Genomic DNA, 25,053 nt, shown 5'->3' with positions numbered 1-25,053 from the left:
GTCGGACGCTATGTTCAGAAAGCAGACGAAGATAATTCTAAGCTCAAAAACCTCAATGACATGTGTGAATTCATGTTAGATGAGCATGCTGCCTTTTTTAAGACACTATTGAGTGAAGCAGAATGAATAAAATACATTTTGCGGAATAATGTTGTATGTGAAATTTTCATATACAACATTTTTCCACTAATTTACTATATTTTTTTTTAATAAATCCAAATTTAATTGCCTTTTTTCACAACTTTACATTTAAAACTCTTAATAATTGTATGTTTATTGTGTTTAAAATATAAAATGTAACAAAACATAACTGGTTTAATTTTTTCCATTTTTCTCAAAACAAGAATATTGTTGGATACAACGTTATTCCGGGCAAGGGCTCAATTGATGGTCAATATTAAAATCTGAATGCTAGTCACTGTCCAAAATAGAAAGAGTAAAATTAAATTTTAAAAATTCACAAATAAAAATGTTAAGATAATTACATTGCAATTGTTTGGGCACAAAGTGTTTTTAATAATACAATAAAATACTTTTTTGACTAATGAAATCTTATAAAAATATAGTATAGATAAATTAACATCAGATTTTTTTTTTATCAAAAGTTGAAATTTGATGCATTTATGTTCAGATTACAATTAGACTGCAAATATGTAGATTATTCATGTGATTTCAATTTATATACATAAGTTGATAAACATACAAAATCTAATCGCTTTGTAGTAAATTTACATAGATTATGCAAATATAATTATTATTATTATTTACGGTTAAAGAAACACAGGATAACTTCAAACATCTGCTGAACTGAAGAAGTATAAATATCATTCTTAAGCCTGTGCTTTTAACTTCAACAAAACATTGAATATTTTTTTACTATAAAACTAAATATACCGTAAACTTCAGGCCCTTTATTTTCCATGCATATAACGTCGCATTTTGACTGGGCGAACCGAGCTAAAACCGTGAGTTTAAGTCGTTAGCGACATTTAATTTCTGGTTTCGTTCGGCACGCTCAATGAAACTGCGCCTTAAGATAAGGCAAAACTAAAATTAATGAATAACTAAGAAAAATAGGTCAGATGGGATTGATTCTAAGTGAAACTTGTTAAATTTAAGTGAATATAATATTATGTATTATTCTACAGTTTCCAGCATGCTACTGTTGTATGAAATATTATAAAAAATTGACCGTTCTCCAAATTTATTGCATATCGAGCTAAACCTGTCAATATAAAATGTTAAAAAAATTAATCTCATTATTACATATTATGCGTTTTATAAAAATACTTTTTTTTTGCTAAAACTGAAACGCATACAATTTTTACTAATATTTAAATATGTTACCTTTGCTGTGATTCAGACAAGTCGTGTAAGTATGACTTTATAACGCTGGATAATTTTGTTAAATCGGTTTTTTTAACTGACTAGCAAAGCACCGAAATAACTACTCACTAAACAAACTTTCCATTACATGTTTCGCAATGCGCACAGTCCGGACTGGCATCATTCTAACTATCGGAGAATATTTTCATCATTCATAAAATATAAATGGCATGCAGAGATCAATCATCGCTTTGCTCAAATAAATCATTACAGTACAACCTCGTTGATTCAAAATTAAGAAATTACAATTTCGAATTATGAATAAACAGAACTCTGTATGAATATCATTTTACAGTTCTAAGAATTCGAATTATCCGTGTTCGAATTGTCGAGATTTTACTGTGTAACGTAAATAAATATACATCTGATCTTTAAAATACATTCTGAAAAGTGTCACACCAATATCTATATCCGTTAAAGATCAGGGATTCATAAAATTATCATGAATAATGGATAAGCCAATTTGTTACACCCGGCTAAAGAATTGTCTAAACAATATTCAACACACCTCACATTACAGGATCACACTATCTTCATAAAGAATTTCTTTCAAACACAAACATACGAATCTAATCTTGTAACTTTTTTTATCCATTTCCAATCACGAGTCACTTGTCATACGACATAATGAATACCTATACCGTATGTCTTTATTTGAGAGGAAATAGTTAAATCATGCCGAAACCTTTGGCGTAGTTAATGGCTTTCAGCAATCTATCGTTGAGTTTGTCTTTAGTCTCATAGTCAGGTAAAAGGAGGACATTAAAGCAAGTGTGGGCCGTTGGCAGTCTATCAGAATCTGGGCCGTGTTTAGCAATGATAAGCTTCAAACGGATCAGGCCTCCCACTGGCACACGATCCGAGCCCGTGGTAAACTGCAATAGTTTCCTTTTGTCCTCCAAAGGGAGACTGTGAACAATTTCCCAGAAATTTTTGATTGTTTGAGACTCGGCCGTGTAGCCTCCTTCATACTCAGTCGCCAATTCCAGCTCATTGAAATCGAAGTTCTACAAAAACAATAAAATACAATTAATTAAACAACCATCTTGAGGCAATATTCACCGCTTAAGGACCATATGGGTACGTATGCAGTTCGTCGTATCACACTTCACCGTAAAATGTTGTATCGGAAATATACGGCCGTATATTAAAGACCGTCCAACCACTTTGGGTCGTATAGTACTGACATAAAATTCATGTCTAAATAAAACATGGTTCTTGTCGGTTTACAGGAAGCCAGCAGCAAACAAATTTTGAAAATAGCCGATATACTGGATTATTTGTTAGGTTAGGTTAGGTTTACATTCTTAAATTCATGAATTTTGCCAAAATCGGCTATGAAAATTGAATTAACGTTCATCTTTTTCTTGGTCGTACACTCATGGCTGAGAATTGTGACCACTTTTTAATTTTGCCATACTTTGAGCGACTAAGTGACGAAGCTCACCGGAAGCGGCGCTCGGTGCGCTCACTAGAAGTAGGCCCCCTTCCACCCGCGCATTACCCTTCACCTATGTAATAAGGGGCACGAGAAGCACAAAATAATTATTATTATCAGCGTCTCTCATAACAAAGCAATAAAAATATTATTATGTTTCTTGGCAGCTTGTAATTCATATTCACAATGACGTAATTCTACCAGCGAAATATCGGACACTCAGCAACTAAACAACGAGTTCACTGATATTAAATAACGCCTACTCGCCCGTCTTATCGACAACGCGTCCAGAAGCGGATAAAATAAAACGGCGCGTGACCGTTTTGCTTGCCGTGTTCAATGGGATTTGTCATATTTAACAACATAGTATTTTCGTTAATTCGTCCCGCTGAGAAGCAAAACAATGTGTGAATCATGGGGCGAGCGGACACAGTGCTCCGTCAAAACCAGTGTGCGCTGCCATATTTGATTACGTTGTATTTTCGATGATTCACATTGAATATGCGCGAGCGCCCCGCAAGCCCGATTCCATGTGCACGACGCCTAAGACTTCCCATCCTTCTCGATTTTCCTTCATATATAACGTTCATATTGAATCTAATAAAATTGGAGACCGTATAGTATACGGTCATCTCTTTCCGATAGAAAGGTCACGGCGACCTGTGCCACAGTGAAATATTTTACGCAAAATTTACATGTAACCCCTCGTACATGGGTTACTTGTAAAAGAGACCATGCACGAATATATTCAAATTCCAATTCAATTTCCAATAATAGTTTTTGTACTAGCTCCTTTAGTTATAGTAAAATTTTTAAAGCATGTCACTCACCGAAACAAATGATCTATCTCTGATTCTCGATGAGAGCATAAATTATCATAAATAATAACTTACTATTTATAGGCGTTTTTAAATAACGTAGAACCCAGTTTTGTTGTCCATAAAATATAAACAATCCGTGGAAGGAAAGCGACAATGATATTCATGTTCACAAAGTGACTAGCTAGGCTGGGGGACTATAATACGTAAAGTGTCTGTTTTGAGGGTTCACACCAATTATGTTGAATTAGCAATAAAATGAATGTGTCGTTACCTTGCTTCCGCAGACCAACTGCTCGATTTCTTCAGGTCTGAATAAAAGAGAAAGTGGACTTTCATCGGTGACCATCAGAAATCCTCTCCTGAATGCTTTGAATTGACATTCAACCGATTTGTTAAGTAAAAAGTCCGCATATAAATCAATGAATTCCTGGAATTATATCATCCATTGTTTAATATTATCATTCTCAAATATTTCAAAGTAAAAATAAGAATAGTTATGGAAGAGAACATTTAAATACCTGTTTATTATCTTGAGTAACGAATACTTGATCGCCATTCTCTTTCAGTTCGTGGAATATATTGGTTCCAAATACGTCCTGATAACATATTCTAAATGTTTGCATATATACATCGCTCATGTCATCGCCAGTATACTCTAACATATTTTTTAATCCATTGTAAAGGGTCTGAAACAAACAATTAAAAAATATTCAAATTCAACAAAACCCATGCAATACATACATGAAGAAGAAATACTTTAGAATGCGGAAGACAACTTACTGGATTCCAGTCTGCTAAATCTTCGAATGATCCTTTCTTCCCCATGAGTTTTCTATAAACAACCATTGGAAAATTGACAGCTAATATAACATTATTATAAATAGCCAATCCTAGCACGATGCCAATTAAAGTGAATTGAGCTTCCGTTTCAAATGATGTTGGATTAAACCTGAAATCAGTATAACTATTAAGAATCTATACAAATTTTCTTCCATCTATTCTGAAATAAAGCAGAAAATGTATGTACATAGAAGTTCCAAGAGGATTCAGCAAGAATTTCGCAAAATCTAGCGAAAAAAAGTAGCAACAACTAGCCAGCTTTGAAAAATTTAATAAAAAAAAGTAAACAATAAAATTAAGGCTCACGTAACTTATTAATAAAATAATGAAACATTTTCAATTTTTTTCTTGGTTATATAATATTCGAATGAATATTTTTGTAAATAGGTAACAATTATATTTATACAAAATCATTATAAAATAATATATTCACAATAATACAATAAACAACCAGAAGGACGCCCTAAGACCCGCTGAATAGACAAACTCATAAAGTCTGTTGAATGTACGTAACAGTGAAGAACTAAGGACCAAGAAAAGTGGAAAGAGCTGTGGGGAGGCCTTTATCTAGCAGTGGATCGACCCCGGCTGATGATGATACTCACGTTTGTTTGTAATCAGAAAGCCAAACGTCAAGTGAAAATACAACATTTTTTTGTACCTCTATCAACTAAAATAAGTATCAAACAGAACATGATACAAGGTAGAGAGGATTGGAAATCACCAATCTATGCAAATAATTAATGAAAAATTATAATGTCTTCTAATTATAATATAAATCTTCAGCAGTTTCAATTGACTGTAAGTAATAACACTGACGCAAAGCGGCTAATGCTGATGACTCAATGCCTACTTATCAAAGTTTCAAATGGAAGTACAGAACACCACGAGTGAATGAGACAACAAACATATTCACTAGAATACAATCAGGGTAATGTTTTTGATTTACCTATTATGATAGTGTAAGTTATATTTGAGAAATATTTTTTTACCACATAGTGAGCGTGTCAGGTTGGTGTGTGAACATTCCGTAATCAGGATTGAAGATCTCCTCCACAATCAACTGAAAGAATTCTTTACTAACTCCCCCCTCGTCTACGCCTTGTTCCCCTTCAAATTCAACCACAAGCTGCTTTTTTAAATCCAGCACTCGCTCCATCGCTACCATCTCCAGCTGGAAAAATTAAAAATACCGTCACAACTTTTGAGAAACTAAATAGTTTTTAATATTGGAAACCCAGTTAGTATTAAGAGCCACAATCCAATTTTTTCAATGTGTGTATGAGTCAAGTATGGACCTAACAGGTTGAGCAAGTGGCTGACATCCATTTCTCGTAAAAATAAAAATCTGTTAATACAAACCTCCACTCTGTGGATGCCCATATGATCCTATTAGGATCGGATATGGTCGAAAAAAAAAAATTATCAAAATATAAATATGCTAGGTACATTAATTATTTAATTATTGAAGAAAATATTTTATTTAAGCAATAAAAAATACTAATAGAAGTATTTTTGTGAAAACAGCCACCGTTCCAAAATAGTATCATCATTTTTCTCAAGGTGTCCTAACTACTATAGTTTGACATGAACATAAACGTTAACTTTTTGATGTTCAGTTGGGTTCGGCTGTTTTCGGCAAATACGAGAGCATCTAAAAAGGGAACGGCTTGTATTACATATAGCAAATCGTCAACGTTACTTTCAATATGAATAATTATTAAACTACTGTCCACAACAAGATCTCGGCGATAACAGGAAGTCGCTGTAGTCGCAATCGCGTCTAAAAGATTTCTGTGATTATTCGATAATTAAAAATAAAAAATAAACTCATATGTCACCACTTAATTATTATTATTATGCTAGTTAGGTTAATTAATACTGGGTAATTATTGAGTTTGGAAGGAAATAAATGATTAACCCTTAATACTCGAGTGCCGCCATATCGGCGGCATTAGAAGTTTCTCGTATTACCCGAGTGCCGCCGTAGCGGCAGCACGCCAATAAAGTCGTTTTTTGTAATATTTTTAGCAATTTTTATAATGCGATTTCAATCAAGTTAGAATGAATAATAATAGGTTATTACATTTATCTGAGAAAAAAGTCGGCAAAAGAATACTGCGTGCGTAATTTCTACATAGTATTTTTATCGGAATCTTCTCTATTTTTATTCGCAGGTCGCTTGCTTGCAAGCAATGTTTTTTTGTCACATAAATTTTATGTGACGTTTCCAGACTAGAGTGAACTGAAGTTGTTTGTCACGCATGATTTTGAAGTGTGTTTATTTTTTTTATTGGTTCTCGCTTGCGCAGGGCGTCTCGTATAGTTTACAGTTTTATATTTGAATAGACTGATTTTGATGACAATACTTACTATTATATTATGCCGATTCAGAACCTTACAAATATAATGTGAAATACTCTAATGAGTCAAATGAAAATTATTACGTATCGATTTATTATTTTTTGAGAAATCTTTTAATAATGTGTACCGCACTGGGAATGAGTTGTTATGAGCCCGAAACTAATTTAGAAAATTTACGAGACGGCTGCTTATATTACAAGTGTATTTGAAGGCAAATCATTTGGATCATATTTACAGTCATAACTATATGTATGGACGATTTACACTTTATAGCCACTTCTCTACATACCGCTATTTCATTACGATTCTGTGATAAGCCAGGATTACATATTGGAGATTGCTTTGTGAAATACCACACAATGAAGAATTATAAATAAACTAAAAATAAGTACAGTATATTCATTATAAATCTATTTTATAGAAATAAAAAAAAAATAAAAAATTTACATTTTTTTCACCAATTAAATGTTTTATATTGAAATTATGCTTTTTACGGAAAAAAGTCTTGAGTGGGTGGTATGTACCTATAAAAAAAATTTCGAGTGGAAAAGGTTAAACCCACATTAACTGATTATACTTCAAATTTCACTGTTTTTTTCAAATATTTGGTCACATTGAAAACAATTTCTCATGCTTGTCCTTGTTAAGGTTTTTTGTAATAGATCGAGATGGGGTATTCATTGTAAAACTATAAATATAAGATTAAATCTTGTAAAACCGACTTTTTATGAACACGTACCGATGTTAACATGCCTGAAGTCAGGGAAGTACTAATTATCCATCCCTACTCTATGCGCACAAAAGGAGGTGTGCTTGTGCGCAGGTCCGTGCTCAAGTTGTTTAGCTATAGAAGCAAGTATTTTATAAACTCTATGCTACATGACACTGCTTATCAAGTATCCAGAATTATAAAACTACTGCAGATTCGGTAAAGTTCTTAAAAAAAATGAAATATAAAAGAAAAGCTGCTACCTCTATAAGAGCATCGTCAATCAGATGCTGTCTCCGCACTTTCAAGCGCAAATATGGCATCGACGTCGCCACGCCTACGACTGCTTGAAGCAAAGACGCTCGCCTCTCCGAATACATTCTGATGCGGTTGTCATAGTACAGTCCCAAAGACTTTGTCGCCGGAGTCAATATAAATGAGTGTCTCATAAACGAAAATTTGTTACCTGAAAAAAATTAGCTCAAGTTAAAATACCATCAAACTCAAAATACAGCTTTAATCAAGTACACCATGTGATTTTCTAGACTAGACAATCAGTACCATTTACGGTCCAAGATGAAACCTATGAATCTCCACAGTGCAGGAGTTTTTTAGACAATGTAAGAAAAGCTAAATAATGGTATCGTATCTGATTATGAAAGAAAAAATTTCAATTGGCTGCTCAGAACATACATTTTTAGGACATCGTTAAAGGATCTTTATACATTAAGGATTCCCCGAAACTTAAAAAAACTTTAAAATCACTGACTCGAGTGCACATTAATTTAATAAATCAGTTTGACAGGTTCAAACAGGCTTCTACATCATTGTGGATAGCGCACGTAATAAATTAGTACTAAATAAATCAGGAATATGTTTAGACAGCTTAAAAGCAAGATATAAATACAAATGATTCCAACATACTCTTTCTAAGCATAGGAGCGTTGGTCTTGTAATAAGCAAAGTCCTTGTCCATCTCGATGTTATCACTCAAAGTCTCATTGTAAAACTCTTCAAACGGTATAAAGGGACGTCTCGAGTCGAGAACATTAATTTTAAGTTTCAGAGCGAGGGGGTCATCTGTGTGGGCCTGCTTCGACTGCTTTGCGGCAAACGATGTCAAGTGATCCAACGCGTCTCCCAGAGGATCTAGCTGTCGGGGCAATACGATCTCCTCTTCCCTCAATGTGTTGGACTCCATCACTCCAGCCAAGAGGTTTGCGTAATATAAAATCTGGAAAACCATATAAAACTGTTAAAAAGAATTGTTATATAAATGAAAATTAGCAGTATTCTGGGTCAGTGTGCATTTGCTATTGAAGAGTGCGCATAGTGCCCGAAGACGCCTATAGGCGAAACCCGGGTCGCAAAAAAATACTTATGAAATAATACATTAAAATAATTAGAATTTATATTCAATTTCCATCAAATTGGATACCCTCAGTAGACAGTATTAATTTTCAACCAAGAACTTCTTGGCGATCAACCTGTTGGCTATGCCTATTACAGAGGATTCACTAAACCTGACATTGTTGTATATGTCATTTTAAAAGTTATTCCTACCTTCATGACACTTGTGGCTGAAGTTACTCCTGCATCATCTTGGATATAATATTCTCTCGTGTATATTGTCGACATGACTCTAATTGTGATTAATTGTTGCAGGGATTCTAATATATATCTTAAATTATCTTTGCAGAGTGTGGCCCATTTTCTTGCCAATTTTGCTTGACCTGTGAAATTAAAAAAAAAAAAATATAGTCAATTTACGTAGTCCAATCTTTTACCCATAAGTTTGGCCCACAATGATTTTTATTTTGAGTGATATTATTGGATTTAAAAGTGTATCAATGTTTTAACATGAATTTTGTAATTACTTGGGAGTTATACTTTGGATCAGTTGGTTTTTAAGTTATTACATAATGTTGATACTAATAATTTGTTTTAGATCGTTTAAAAAAAATAGAATGAAATATATTGACATCCACAAATGAAATGTTAGACAAACCTCTGGGTGAAAGATTCTTGGCAGCATCACACAAAGAAGGCAGAGCCGTTTCTAAATAATCCCCAGTGCCCAGGTTGGGAATTTCAAAGGCGATTAAAAAACAATTTATGACATCATCAAAATCATTGCGACTAGAAAATATTTTAAGGTTAGTAGAAATGGTCTCCGATAATGTCGTCAACGCTGTTATCAAAGCGGAACTGTACACATGAAGAGGAACCTGCAACAACAAGACCGCTGTAATTAACAAAAATATGAATAAAAATAGGTAGAAATTAAATTGCATTCTTTCCCCCCCTTACCATTCTACATAGTTTAAGCAGCTTGCGCATTAGCGTTTTACCAGTGCCACTTGTCTTGTGCTTAATATTCAATCACTTGTGTAAAATATCTACACATCACATTTACGACATTCTCAGGAGAATCACAGTAACAGGTAGTTGCAAATCACCGCTGCCTGCATACACGCCACTTGACAGTGACTACTAAGGCCTACCGCATATACAACTACTTGTGGCTATGACCAGTGACAATCACATACAGTGTTACCTATCGTCGTTAATTTTCTATTCACAAGTATCCTAATTTATGTCAGTTTTGAGTTACCTATTTGATGTAATGAATTCAGAATTTGAATACGCACATATTCCACTAACAAGTATCTCAAAATATACTTTATAACATAATAGATTTAAATAATTACAAAAAATCGTACCACAATAAAAGACTTTTTATAAATAGTATAAACTCGTAATGTTTGTAAGTACGCAGAATACTCAACTCCAACCAATGATTATACTGAAGCTCTTTCTCGCAAGTCAAGATACATGTTTACTACTAGTAATATAATGCAATGATTCACAGTAAAGTTGCAACGCATTCTCGTATCTTCTACAATATGACAAATCGGTCGAAAATGTAGTGCTATAGATTGAAGAAACATAACATTTTTTTCATGTAAATTCGCACCGTGAGTGTAAAACATCTGTATCTGTATCTGCATCTGCAAATTTTTCAATTTCGAGATTAAATGCAAAACAACTGCAAAAGTCGTGAACTTGATAATGTAAAAGTGAAGTAACTGAAAGAACATGCAATATAATGTAGATATAAACCAAATATTATGGTTTTTTTTTAGAAACTCTATTTCTCCTAATAAAATGAAGACTTCAAACCCTAATATATTCAAAATATCTCTTTTGCAGATGCCTTAGTTTTACACTCAAGGTGCGATATGTGTAACTATACTAAATGGATATTTCATAGAAGAAAATTTATTTCTGAAGAATAAAGAACTGAGAGAATAAAGTTGTTTTTTGCCTCCAGAAAAGTTGTGTTTTTTTGAGATACAATACTCTCTCAGTATTCCGCCAAGTGTCCAATTAGTGAAAGCGGCAGATTATAGTGCATACATACAAAATATGGTAAAAATTAAAACAGGTATTTCGTAAAAATAGATTTTTGAGAAATTTGTACTAGCAAATTACGTTTTTATTTATAATCAAAATCAAGTATTTACTTAATTATACGGTACTGTTCGGTTATACGGAATACAGCGGAAAACGCATTTTGAAAATAGCCGATAAACTGGATTATTTGTTAGGTTAACCTAACCAAACCTAACCTAACCTAACCTAACCTAAACTAACAAATAATCCAGTTTATCGGCTATTTTCAAAATGCGTTTTCCGCTGTATTCCGTATAACCGAACAGTAGCAATTATACATATTTATAAACTAAGTTTATTAACTAAATATTAAACGGTAACCACTTGACACAACCAGTGAGGCAGATATTCTTAAATGGCTTTCCCTATGACCAAAAGCTTCATTTTGTGTATCCCGATTGCATTGGAGTACGGCATAATTGTGATGCGGTCCTTGGGCACTTTCCTCCCTGGTAGACTCAGTACAAATTTATGACGGTTTTGTGTAGCTTTTTGTGCTCAAAAATAATTGTTTAAACTAAAAGATTATATACAATAAAATTTAATTAAAATAACCTATAATACTGACTATTTACATCGGCCAGTGGGTAGCCATATAAAGCAAATTCTATCGGATAACAAATATGTTGGTGTTACTGACCGTCTTAAATATTAAATTCACCTCTACTTTACTTTCTTCGCGATAAATCTACGTTTTACAAAGGAGAAGTTTCCCAAATAAACCTGTCTCATCTGCGTTGTATACTTGTACGCGGTGGACTACTGAATTTGACAATCAAATACCGGGGAAGTATAGAGCTTGATTTTGTGTTCTCAACTAGTAAAAATAACGGCGGATAATAGTAGTTGTCGGATAGTCGAGCGGCAGATTACTGAGAGTGTACTGTACGTGGTTGTAGAAAAGACTCGACGCTATGTCGAATGTGTGACTCCATTTAGGCCAATGGTCCCCCACAGCTCATTGGTGATTTCTTACCCAGCACACTAACCAAGTGCGCCTCATTGCATCTACCGGTAATCGATTTTCTCCAGGACATGTCCCACATGCATACCTCACTCCTGGATATTCCTCGCTCTGTTTCTAGCAGAGAATACCTACCTTGAAACTGCGACTACTTGTGGGTATGCTTATTTACCAGGGGCCGCGATCTCTCGCACTCACAAGTGGTTATGTGTGCATAGCGCTAAGTCAGTCGCATTAATAAGAACATCTTCTAAAAATGGAAGTGTCATTTAATGGCGGTAAAGTGTCAGCAGTAAAGGTTTTAACTGTCTTCTTTTAGTTATCTTTTATCATTAAAAATCCGTGTCTTTACAAGTGATAATGATAATATTATTGTTTAAAACTTTCATCCCATTGAAGTCAGATCGAATGTATGAGTAGAATAAACTCCCGTTAATACAAACACGGTTAATCCGAAATTCTAAATATTTGCTAAAATTTATAAAATCTATTTATAGTGATTTTCACTAATTCGATGAATGGACCATTATAATCATGACTGATATTGATCTTGAAACAAATTCGGAAATAATGTTACAAAATTGCAATAAAAAAAAACTTTTACAGATTTTCCAAATTTTACTATTTTTTGGCATATTACGTATTTCGTATTTTTTTTCGATTTTGGTCATGTCGATTTCGAATTAACAGGGTTTTACTGTGGGTGATATTATAATAAAGTCAAGAACCGGCTGTTACTTTTTTTAAGTGCTCGAATGCTCTCCTACAGGATTCTAAATCTAAGGGTGGGGCGGCGACCATGTCCTCGTCTTTGTCTGGATCTTTTTCTTTCGATCTCCATGCCTCTTTGTCTGTTTTATTTTCTAGAAAAAAAAACAATTAAAATAATAATTATTATGCTACTAATATATTAGTGTACATTTGTGTACAATCTATATTATATTCTTATGGCTATGGCTATCAACTAGACACAAAGTGATCTGTGATATACTAAAGAATATAAAAATTTAAGTAATTGTTATGACATCTTAAGTTATCATTTTTGGTGTACCAAATCTAAACTAAAAATACTTTTTTATCATTACTTTTGATGGATTACACAGGCTGAACGACGATGAAATATATAAGTACCTGGTGGTGAATTTGTCTGGTGTTGTGAGCGCACGGAAGGAAAGCACTTGGCTAGGCAGGAGGGTTGACTGAACACCTCTCCGATGGCCCGCACCAGCAGGTGGGGTGTGCTCTCCCAGCTACTACACAATTCTTCCACGCTCTTTTCCGTCAGGAGGGTGGGGGGTTTCGGTTTCACACCGTCTGCAAACAGTCAACGTTCATAATCAACTAAATCTTCAAAAATTAAGCAGATGATCATTTATACCAAAACAGTAAACGATACCGGTGTATATATGAAAGAAAACAATGGCTCGCTTATAAGAATAATACACAGTAAAGAAACATTATATATACACGATATATAATTTGGATGCTCTGTTACAATACAACAACAGATAGATGCAGTAGGTGTTTGGTTATGTAGCAAATAAATTAAATACAAAATACGTAAAAAGATTTTTGGAATTTTACGAGTCAAATGTCATCCTAGGAGAGTGGTATTCAAACTCTTTCATTCCATAATGCTCTTGGTGTATAAAGATTCTTTAACGGCACCCTAAAAATGTAGAATACACAGAAAAATAACCACTGCGTTAAAATAAAAAGGAAAGTGTCAGCGTAGGGATAAATGAATTAGTTTACATCCTATTATCATCTGAAGAAAACAGCCGCATACGTATAAGAATCTATCATTGAGATTGTGGAAAACAATGCATTTAATTAAAATTATCTTGAAAAAGGGAACGAGGGAAAAGAAGGGGACTGCGGCACCCCTGGGAATCCCTCTGGGACGCCATGGCGATCACTTTGAATACCACTGTCGTAGGTCATGAGACATATTTGATTACGACTTGAAATATATTATTAATTCGATTAGTCTTGTAGAAACCGGATGACAGTACAGATTTTCGATTTCCTATTGTAATTTCATTTTTGGCATAAATTTGAAAACCAATAAATCAAATGAAACAGATTTTTTCAACTATATACTATGTCACGATTTACTGTTAGTCATGAAAAACAATAAAATGATGGGAAAAATTACTATTATAACTAGTTCCAGAGTGGTCACCCAGATCATAGAGGGCGGCGGAGGGCGAGGCGTTCATCTTGGAAACGGAGGAAGTGCCGGCCAACTTTTCACTCGGGGACAAGATCGCACCGGCCGCACTTGAGCTGCACACGCTATCACTGAAACAAGAGAACGATTGTATCTTAAAAAATAGACCACGGGGCTGGGTAAACCAGACGAGTCTGACGCCAAAATGACACAGTTCCAATCATAATATTCACATTCTAGATATATTTATATTTTCAGTGTTTTCTTATCATACCAATGGAAATGTTCAAAATCAACAGGTGTAGCAAAATCAACAAAATATATAACAGCTTAAACTAGACTGCGGCAAGTATAACATGAAGCGTGGCCGTTTTGAGAACTACAATCCTCCCTAGCCCTATCTTCTTTGTTCCCGACGCCGTCCAATCATTTTACGTTCATTATTTATGAGTGCTGCAAGTTCGTGGAAAGTGTTTAAACGTGTTAATAATGCAAAAAGTGTTGAAAAGTGGTAGCAGAAGGATTATAAGTCGTATAAGAAAAAAAAACAAAATGAGCTCACTGGGCTTAAAAATAAAGTTGATGATAGAGTCGATATAATGACAGGTAGATATTCTTTGACATTTCAGTGTTAGCATATAACTAAAAATATCCCGACAGATTGTAAAAATATTGTCGTCTGTTATTGTATTCGGTATTCACATTCTGAACCAAAGTAGGGAAAAAAGTCTCCTAATACCAGCAATCCTTTCATAATATATCGCACCGCCACAACGGCGGCCATGACACTTCAAGTTATAATTATCGCAGTCTAACAATATCTTTCTACGGTGATAAAAAGTGTAATGAACCTATAAAATATCAACAAATAATAATGACTAGAAAATTTGTGTGTACGATCATGTTGTGATGATTTTTTGAAGTTATACTTCTTTAGGCGCGTTTGGAAAATCAGATCAGAGTGTATTTTTGGCGAGTGACATGTAACACATAATTTATTTTTTCACACGAAAAAAAAGCACTCGATTGGATTCGTACCACCGATTGTTCGGTTATCAGCCGAACGCACTACCTTTACACCACAGTATGATACTGCAATCGTGACGATTATACAGTATAATATTATAGTTTAGAATTGTTCCGTTGCCTAGGCAGCGAATTTATTATTGTCGGCCATTTGCAATTCCTTATGTAAACAAACTATTAAACGTCATAGGGGCAGTTGTTACTTTAAAAATAAAAACAACGATAAATTATTATATAATTTAGTAATATAAGTTAGTGTATAGAAATAAACCAACGACGTTCCAATAAGCGGTCCTTTTTCTGGAGTGCATAATTTAACAAGATAATGAAGAGCTAGTCGAAGAATCTAGTTTATCACAAGTTTTGTTTTTGTTTTGTTACGCCTAAGAAGTATAACTCCTAACGCGCGTACATAAGTACACACACCGATTTTTTCTACTTACTCTGGACATGTGAAAATGTTGGTCTGAGATCCGGTACTAGTTCTGGCTAATTTGTGAGGAGACGTCTCACACAGACGAGCTTCCTGTGAATATAATTGAATGGCCTGGGCAGCAGCCTCATTTGGGTTTATACTTCTGTTCTGAAAAGTAGCATATAATAATTATATTGTCCCTGGTATAAAAATAGAGGTCTGGAGCTTTTGAGCTTTGAGAATTGATCTCTGCGCTGAATCTCAGGGGTACATTTGTATGACCATATCACAAACACAGTTCGTGAGCGGACACGTCGAGCCACAATGAGTTTCATCGTCTCTCTTCAGAGTTTGTATGAAAACAATCAGTATAGTCTTTTTTCATACAAGTATGTGATGAGAAAAAAAGGAAGATAAAACATACTTATATATTTTAATGTTGTACATAATTAGTACAAGTAGGTAATAAAATAAACATTTTTAAATTTGTTGAAGGGCACTATTTTTATCATTAAAATAGCAAAATTCCATTTATGAAAATTGTTAATTTTAAAACACACCCGATCCTCTTTTTGCACGGGGGATACGTACCAAAGAATACCGCGCAAAACAAAAACCATGTAAAAAAAGATAAGGTGCCCATACAAAAATGGTAGATAGGTTCCATTACTTCAAATCAACTCAAAATACGAAATTCTTGAGCTCATACATACATAAAAATACATAGTTTTCGATTTAAATTAAATTTAGCATAGAGAAATACATTCATTCAGTGTAGCTACTTGACAATTAACGTGCCCGTTTACTGCTGTTTTTTGCTGGTGAAAAATCACTCTCATCGCTGGAAATATTAAATGACGCTGACGCCGAAGCACGCGGTGGCTCTCTTATCAAACCCGAAGTGACTGACTAGTGGCGCCATGTATGTACGTATGCATCTCTGGGCAGCATCCGGTGACAACATGTTACGTATGCACCAGTGGCATGCGGTCCATTGCAATGCAATTTTTTGATAAATATGTACATACGTATTTTTATTCTTTTTAGTTTTTTTAAACCATGTTAAAGCAAAAAAATCAGTGTAAATAAAAATAATAAAAAATAATTGGTACTTTTTTTAAACCGTGTTATTTCGAAACCGTGAAAAAAGAGCACCGGGTGTACTCTGTTTTCCTTATAAAATCAAAATTCACAATGAAAAATAGACTGATTCATGTTATTAATTGTTCTGATTTCTAAGCAAGCGCTTCTCGCTTCATTTTATTGCAAATGCAAGACGGATAGATGCACTCCAATTAGTTAGATAACTTCTTTACCTTAGCTTGGTGTTATTGTTAGGATTTTAAGTTATACACATTTTGATTTTCGAAATTAAATAAGAAATATATTCATTTATTAATTGCCGTGTGTGTAAATAATAAAAGAGCATTACTTCTCCGCTGGAAGCGCAGTGTTGATTTCCGCAATTAGGGTTGCCGCAGCCGTCTGTCAATTGATAGAAATATCTCTCAATGAGTTTCTTGGCAGCCGCTCGTTTCATACCGCTTAATTCAACTTCGTTAGAAGACACTAGGAGAAAATCACCATCGACCAATGAAATTATTTCAATTGATTCTATCAAAAATCTGTTTATTACGAAGATGTTGAACCTTCTTCCGGGTGGAACCTTTATTCATATCCCTATAAGAATCGCTGAAGAAAGTTCCAGTTTGACGTGAGTGCCATTTTTGCATACAAAAAATGATACGTCCTCATTTGAGTGTGTATGATAAATAATTCTAGAACCATCATAATATTATCTTGACTGAGATTTTATGGCACTGTTCAGTGGTTAAAATTTAGGCCGGGTTTCGAGGGCATATATATATAACTGAGTTATAATAACTTGCAGAGGAATCCGTAGTTCCGCAGATCACCACCAATACTTGGGACACTATTCCCAGAAATCCAATTATTGCCTCATTGCAATATGTTTAACCCATTGAAGACAGATTAAAATGGGAAAAATTTTGGGCCAACAGCCAGATTCAATTTTGTAGTTTATTTTAAGAGTTTACTAAAACAGCTACAACTTTTATATTACATATAAATGATTAATTTTAATATTTATTCAAAACTTGTGTAAGTATTGAAACAATTCAATTGAAATTCATCTTTTTGAATATGTAGGTAAACTTGTAGGGTTTCAAGAAATATGTAAATGTAAAAAATAAAATATTTTTACCAACGACAAGCGGCGTCAAATTGACGCCGATTGTCCAGAATCACTTGGTCAACAGCGGCGCCAAATTCCATCTCTACAAATTACTTTCTTCAATATTCTTGATTTATTATAAAGTATAATCGGATAATTGAGATTCTACTGTAATTTAATCATCACACTCTGAATTTAAAGAATAAAATCATGGAAATTTTATAAGATACAACATCGCGTGTTTTAATATTTTTCAATATTCCTCTGATAATTAAGTTCTGCATTATTTGATTTATAATTTGGATATGGCAGTTTAATCCATAATCTACAATCCAAACTGAATGTGTGATGCCTGCCTTAGTATGATGTCGAATGTGACCATTATTATTTTACATTCTGTGTATGATATTACATTACACTGTTGTAAAATTGAACTTCATCCAGAAAATCTAGATTAATAAATTAATTGAAGTTATCAATAGCTGTATCAAAATGGTAAATAATTTGATAACAAAGAGATTTAATTCAAAGGCTTGTTAACTTACCAGATTCTAAATCAATTGGTTCTTCAGTCTCCACAGAAGGGCTGTCAATCGACGATGCTTCTTTGCTGCCCCTAAAACATTTTGCAAAAATAAATTCAACCCGTAACATAATAGAACGCTATAACCACATGTGGACCACATTTTGCAATTGTAAATTATACCCCCCCCCCCCCCCCATAAGACTGATCCGATAAACAAGTTCCATGCTGGTATTATGCCTATACACTAGGTGTGTATTATATACATATATATATATTATATTAGGTGAGTTATATATATTATATTAAGGGAGTTAATATGTATATTTTTTAAAAAATAATGTTATAAAAGTAGGTACCATGTAAGAGTATTATTAAAGACTAATATCACATTAGTTAACTCCATTAATTATTGTCTTAGAATTGACGATTTACACCTCGACTAGATAGGTAGGTAATGGAGTTTTTACCTACTCTATTGTATTGATTTACTATATAAGGTAGAGTTAAGATTTTTCGCTGTCAGTGTGTGTTTGCCTTTGGTGAGTGTACACGACACCTGAAGATGCCGAAAGGCGAAACCCGGGTCGAGAGAAACGACTTAAATGGAATAGTACAGAGCTTTGAACCCATTAGAATATACTATTATTACTATGAATATAATAATAAACATAACATTAAAAGGACGCATGTTGAATTTTTATGACAAATTATATTTCATTCGACTCGCATCACTTGCACAATCCGCGCATCGCCTAGTCACGATCTTTTTAGACCATGCCTCAGCTGAGGTACAGCCTTAAGTGTTGGTATTGTTACTTTCAAATGACACTAACATCGTTGCAAAGTCATTTTGTCGTGGTCGCAATGCCAGAAGAATCTGTCCATCCTCTACCTACGTATCTTCGAAATACTTTAATACGCTTCAGTGCTAGGTATAAATTCTTTACCATAGGGCAGGGGTTCCCAACATTATTTTCATTAGGAGTATATTTACAGCCAAAAATGGAATGGCAGACACATTTTTTTCCAGTGAAACTTACATACTTACGAAGAATACTAAGTACATAATTATGATATATTTAGCAAATTTCTTAAAAACATTAAGTATGGTGAAAGAGATAATTAGAAATGTGTAATTATGTATTTTATTAATAAAAATATATGAATTTCATATGCAAAAAATGTATAACAAAAAATATGTCAATTTAATTAGCAGGACCTTTGGGATTGGATTTCTTCAATCAATTTTTTATACCTAGGAATGTATGTGAATATTCCTGTTCTTAAACAGGCATTTAGATAGATTAGCATAAATTAATGATATAGATGCACACTGAAACGGGGTGGGTGCAAGTTCAAACTCCAGCTGAGAATATACATATGTAGTTTTTTTCAAAAATTAGTGTGTAGGTATTCGAACCTTAGATGTGGATGTCTGCGATATTTTGTTCAGCCACTTATAAATCCTAGCAAACAAGAAAATTAAGGGTATCAATGCTGAAGATTTTGGTAAACACAAAGTATTCCAAATATTTTTTGTTATTTTAGTCCCTTGTGATCTAAAAACAAACCAAAACCTAACACAAGCTAGTTATTTTTAGGTTACAGTAGATGGTGTTAGGTTTTATATTATTTATACGTACCTATCAAAATACAACTAAGGTAAATGTACCAGTAGTTGACCATGTACCAGTAGTTGACCTTTTTTCAATAAAATGCCCAAAATAAGAAACGTAGACACGGGATTGCTCTAAATTGTAAAGTTGAGACAAGTGAAGCCATCTGTGGTTGGATTGAGGAACTAACACATCACCATATGTCATAGGAGCGTCATAGCAGCTATTTGAAAACAACACATCACGCCGTAAGCATTTTATTTTTAATTTCTTAAGTAAACTGTTAAGGATATCAGTGGATGTAAGCATATGGCAATTTAATGTTTTTGACTTCATAATATCAAGTTAATGCATTACGGGCAGTCATAACATTGAAGTATCGATATCATTTGTAATTTTTAAGTTATATTTACAAGGAAGCAAGTTTGTGGGGGGGGTCAACTACTCAAACTTTTTTTAATACTTTTTCAGTAGTTGACCAGGGTGGTCAACTACTAGATAAATTAAATAAAATTATGTCACTTAGTTTTGAACAATTTTTACATTCATAAGTATGGAATGATGATTATTTATTAATTAGAAGTGTCTAGGGTGGTTCTGTCCAGTAGATGACCTAGGCGTCAACTTTTTTTTTTGGTTTGTGTATTTTTTCTTCGGAAAACAAAAATTTCTTGAATTATAGCCCTGAATATATAGCAACTGAATGAAGCAGGCCAACAATAGCCGACAACTTACGAGAAATAGCGACGCGAGAAAAAAAATGCAAGGCATCACGGAGGATTTACTTTGGTCATTATAACGTACCCATATAATTAATAATGTTAACGTTAGTTTTGCCGCAAATTGTTTATCAGCCTACCTCACCATACTTTTTTATATAACCTGCCTGCTTCACCATACTTTCATATAACCTGCCGCCCATAGGGGAGCAGGGTCTTAGCCAAAAAAGGAATCGAGACAGTGTACCAGCAGGTAAATGCCGACGATAAAGAATGCATAACCGTCATAGTAACAGGGAGTGTCGGTGGGGCTGTCACACCAACGACAGTCCTCTACAAGTACAAAAGAATTCCTCAAGACATTTCCGAAAATGTGGACTTTATCCATGGAGCCCTTAAGCTGTAACAGTATCAGGAGAATCGTAAAGTGTGCTTTCAATGGTTACATCAGAGGAACCCAAGCGGTATTTAGAGGAGTTCCTGAGTAAAAACATTGATGAGGAAAATCTTAAATCATTCCGCAAAAACAATGAACCTGATAAAGATGATAAGTCACTGTTCGCACTGTGGCGAAAAGTAAAAAATGAGTTGGAAAATATCACTCCACCTGACCCGGTCAGACTCAGCGATGACTCAGCATTGCAAGAAGAGGAATCCGATGATATGATGTCTTTGGCCGCCTGGAATACTATGAATTATTATGATGTTTCATCTCCAATCGCTAGGGCACCTGTGGCTGGTCTAACGACTTGTGATGGTGATTCGTCTCCAATCGCCAGTGCACCTAAGGCTGGTATAAGGATTTGTAATGATACTTCGTCTCCAATCGCCAGTGAACCCGTGGCTGGTCCATCAAATATTCGTAGTCCATTCAAGAGACATTTTTTCTTCCCCGGTGAAGGGGAAGAAAAATTCAAGAAGAAAGCAAAAAAGGGAAAAAACCCCCACCCCACTTGCCAGGAGTATTTCCTAAATAAAAAGAGGAAGAAAAAAGAAATGGAACGGTTGAAAAAAGAACGAGCTGCAGAGAGGCAAAGAAAGAAAGAACTAAATGAGCAAGCAAAGGAAGAAAAAAATGGGGGAATTGAAAGCAGTCAAGAAGAAAATGCGTTTTTCTTCTGAGTCTTCTAACCCAAGTGTTGAAATTTCAGACTCAGCGGAGAGTGAATGGCATAAGTCTAGTGATGAAAGCTTTAAGCCTAAAACTCGATGGCTGCCCGTTATGAAAGTCATTAATGAACATTATATTATAATACTTCCCGGGGAAAATCGTCCATATTTCTAAAGTAAAATCTACTATTTCATCGACGCAAAGTTCGGGAGACTATGGAAATGGCCAGAGCAATCCAATGTACTTAGCCATGAATGGAAGGCTGTAGTATCCCACATAAATGACCCGACACAAGTAAGCAAAACTCGTAATGTTTATTTAGTTCCGGAATTGGACTTTATTTGGAATATCTAAGGATTTTTATGTTAAGTTTTATTTTGGTAAGTACTGAGCCTATGCGTTACTATGTAGTATGTATGTACTTAGTTGCTAAAATAAATATATTTTTGTATTTTTAGTTTGAAGTAACTAATTTTGCACCTTTTGTTACCCGAACAAAGCTGATGATTGGCTGTCAAACAAAATCCTCTCCTATGTAACTTGTTACTAAACCGCCCATTGCTACCGAGTTGATTCAAGTAGCTATGGGCTGGAGTGGTCTGACAGGAAGCCCTGAGGCAACTCTGATGACAGATTTGCCATAAAGCCTTCGGATTAGACATGGTCAACTACTGAAAAATATAGTGGTCAACTACTGGAACCCCTGATTAGACATGGTCAACTACTGAAACATATAGTGGTCAACTACTGGAACTTTCAATTTTTTGGATGGTCAACTACTGGAACAAAAACATGGTCTTGAAAAATTGAACACAATTTTTTTGTAACAGACCCTTTCTTAATTTTTGTCTTGTCATATTAATTAAGACATTTGATCCATTATGAGTAGACTTGCTTTGCCAACATTCGGTGTAATGCTAAACGTTAATCGTTATTTTTGCTGAATTTTTTTCTTAAATGGTCAACTACTGGTACGTTTACCTTACCACAATAAGGGTGGGAAGTATTATTTCTTTACCGAGATTTGTCTCCCAGCCCAGTTAAATTATAGTTTGACCTGTTTATTTTTAATGTTTGCGAATATTCTTTGTTCTAATAATTGTGTCGCAGAGGTAGGTGGTCATGAGCTTTTATAATTTTTTTTTTACGAAAACAGTTTATTCTATGTAGACAATTATAATACCTTTTTCTGTTGGCGCATCGGCTTTTCGATCCAATAATCGTTAATTGAAAATTTTCATACATTTTGATGCACCATTATCACAAACTAAGATTATATGAGGTAATATTAGGTTGGGGTAGGTTAGATTAGGTTAGGTTTGGTCTAAAAAGAATGTTGTAAAATCTCATGGCCACCTCTGCGGCACATTTACCATTGTTTCTATCATTGACAATAATAATAAGTTGCTTCGGTGTGAATATTATACTATTGACATAAGTATTATATTATTAAACAAAGGTCAATTATTAATTATTAGCTCAACTAAAAAATTAGGTTGGTACTTACCTCGATGCATTGTTTTAGTTCAAATTAATCTATCAGGAACAATAACAAACAATTGATTCCCAGTACAAATAGATAAATAATTATGAAACATCTGACATGTCTACTGGTTCAGACATTCTTAATTTACTTTAATATTTGCGGAGAAATTTGCCCATGATAAGCAACGTGAAACATGAATAAATTATTTAGAATCGAAGGAACTGCGAACGCGGAACACGAGCAGCATACTTTGAAACCTGACAGGAGACTACCAAAAACGACGCACGAACGAAGATGATACGACTGTTTTGACAAAAACAACTTAACCTCAAATCGTTTTTATTGTGTCGGGTAACTTCAATATACGTAGACGTACACGATCGTAGAACGGCAGCGCATTTTACTTGTAAACTTGCAAATCACTTGCAGCGAATAAAGGAAAGACAAAGGACGTATGTATTTTTCTGGATTGACAATAACACTCACCTCGAAGCTTCGTCAAAATCTTCGTTCGAGTTCATGGAACGAAACTTGCTTAATATCTAGCGTTATTGTTTGTGTAATAATAGAAATAACTACTAAATTATTTTAACTAAAGAACAAATTTGCCTGTAATCACAACAAATAGTTTCTATCTCAAATCAGACATGAGTTTTTTCACGGCCATAGACGTTGGAACAGTTCATTCACATTATTATCTATGGACAATATTCTCAAAATTCTCCCTAGTCTATGACATAACATTGGCAAACAGAGCATGAACGTATTTTGAACGTCGGTAGGTAGGTACCTACCTACTACCTATATTGTAGGTACTTAGCTATTGCTTATATTTCGAATGCAATGTTATGATAAACTGCAGTGACGTCCCTAGACAAAATGCCACCCCTAGGCAGCAGCCAAAATGCCGACTCATTTTTTTTATACTTACTTACAGTATTTTTCATTATCCTATCATTATGTATAAATGTGTTGTATAGATACATTAGCGACAAAATAACTAAGTACCTACTAAATCAAATTTAAATGCCATCTCTGCTCCAATAGAAATATTGTGAGTCTACGGTTTCAGATACATTTAAAAATACACCTGACAACTTCCAAAATTCGCGAGTGGCTGGCAAAAATATTTGGATAAAATTAGGCAAGAGTGTGTACCTACTTATAATTCAAAAATCTCCACGTGTCATTGCTGGTCATCAAGGACGTGACCTCCAAGGACAATGGAAGTAAACTAGACATCGCGAACCCAACAAAAAAATACAGTCCTGTTAAATCATGTATGTTAATAATTAATACATTTTGTTTCCAACAAGTGAGCGGATTTTTTAATTAAAGGATATTTCCGTTATTGCTAAGTTTATGTATCTATTTCTATAAGTATATATACCTAACGATTGTCCTCGACTTGCCGCCCTTCGAGTAACTGCCGCCCCCAATCGACGCGCAATCTGCCCACCCCCACGGGACGTCACTGGTAAACTGTTTGTAGAAAATGATTATTCAAAATAATAAACAATCATTGATTGAAGAAACAGACTGCTATCACGTCATGTGAACACACGTGACATCGGTGAGACGTACGTATATAATCTGTAAATACCTGAGATCACGACAAACTCGCGCCACAACAAAAATAATAAAAATGTGTATTTTTGGTATGTAGGAAGGTGTTAATGCATTAAATTCAAAACCATACTGAAATCACCTCGTTCATATTATTACGTCGCAGCACCCACTTACGAATACGAAAATATTATAAGCGGAGATGACAGTGTGAGTGATAGGTACAATTTTTTTTTTTAAATT

At 34.3% G+C, this 25,053-nt stretch overlaps 1 protein-coding gene across 2 annotated transcripts; it reads right to left on the bottom strand.

Annotated features, from left to right (window-relative positions):
- Positions 1-333: 333 nt before the first annotated feature.
- Ube3a (ubiquitin protein ligase E3A) lies at positions 334-23,893 on the bottom strand. 2 transcript variants are annotated; one of them, XM_085959305.1, is made up of 16 exons: positions 23,731-23,893; positions 18,332-18,402; positions 17,025-17,161; positions 15,621-15,760; positions 14,137-14,282; positions 13,110-13,292; positions 12,717-12,841; positions 9,567-9,786; positions 9,122-9,291; positions 8,483-8,792; positions 7,822-8,024; positions 5,478-5,659; positions 4,426-4,594; positions 4,164-4,331; positions 3,917-4,072; positions 334-2,393 (listed from the first exon to the last, which is right to left on the bottom strand). In XM_085959305.1, exons 1-16 carry the CDS (start codon positions 23,763-23,765, stop codon positions 2,055-2,057), a joined length of 2,754 nt encoding a protein of 917 aa, XP_085815431.1. In that variant the 5' UTR covers positions 23,766-23,893; the 3' UTR covers positions 334-2,054. The 2 variants fall into 2 exon arrangements, with proteins under 2 accessions (XP_085815431.1, XP_085815432.1); XM_085959306.1 differs by having other exon boundaries at positions 14,164-14,282.
- Between the last annotated feature and the right edge of the window lie 1,160 nt (positions 23,894-25,053).

The sequence above is a fragment of the Rhyacophila brunnea genome, unplaced genomic scaffold (assembly GCF_057557595.1).
Source record: "Rhyacophila brunnea isolate RB1 unplaced genomic scaffold, BYU_Rbru_1.0 scaffold_8, whole genome shotgun sequence".
NCBI lineage: Eukaryota > Metazoa > Arthropoda > Insecta > Trichoptera > Rhyacophilidae > Rhyacophila > Rhyacophila brunnea.
This window is presented reverse-complemented; position numbering and strand designations above follow the sequence as displayed.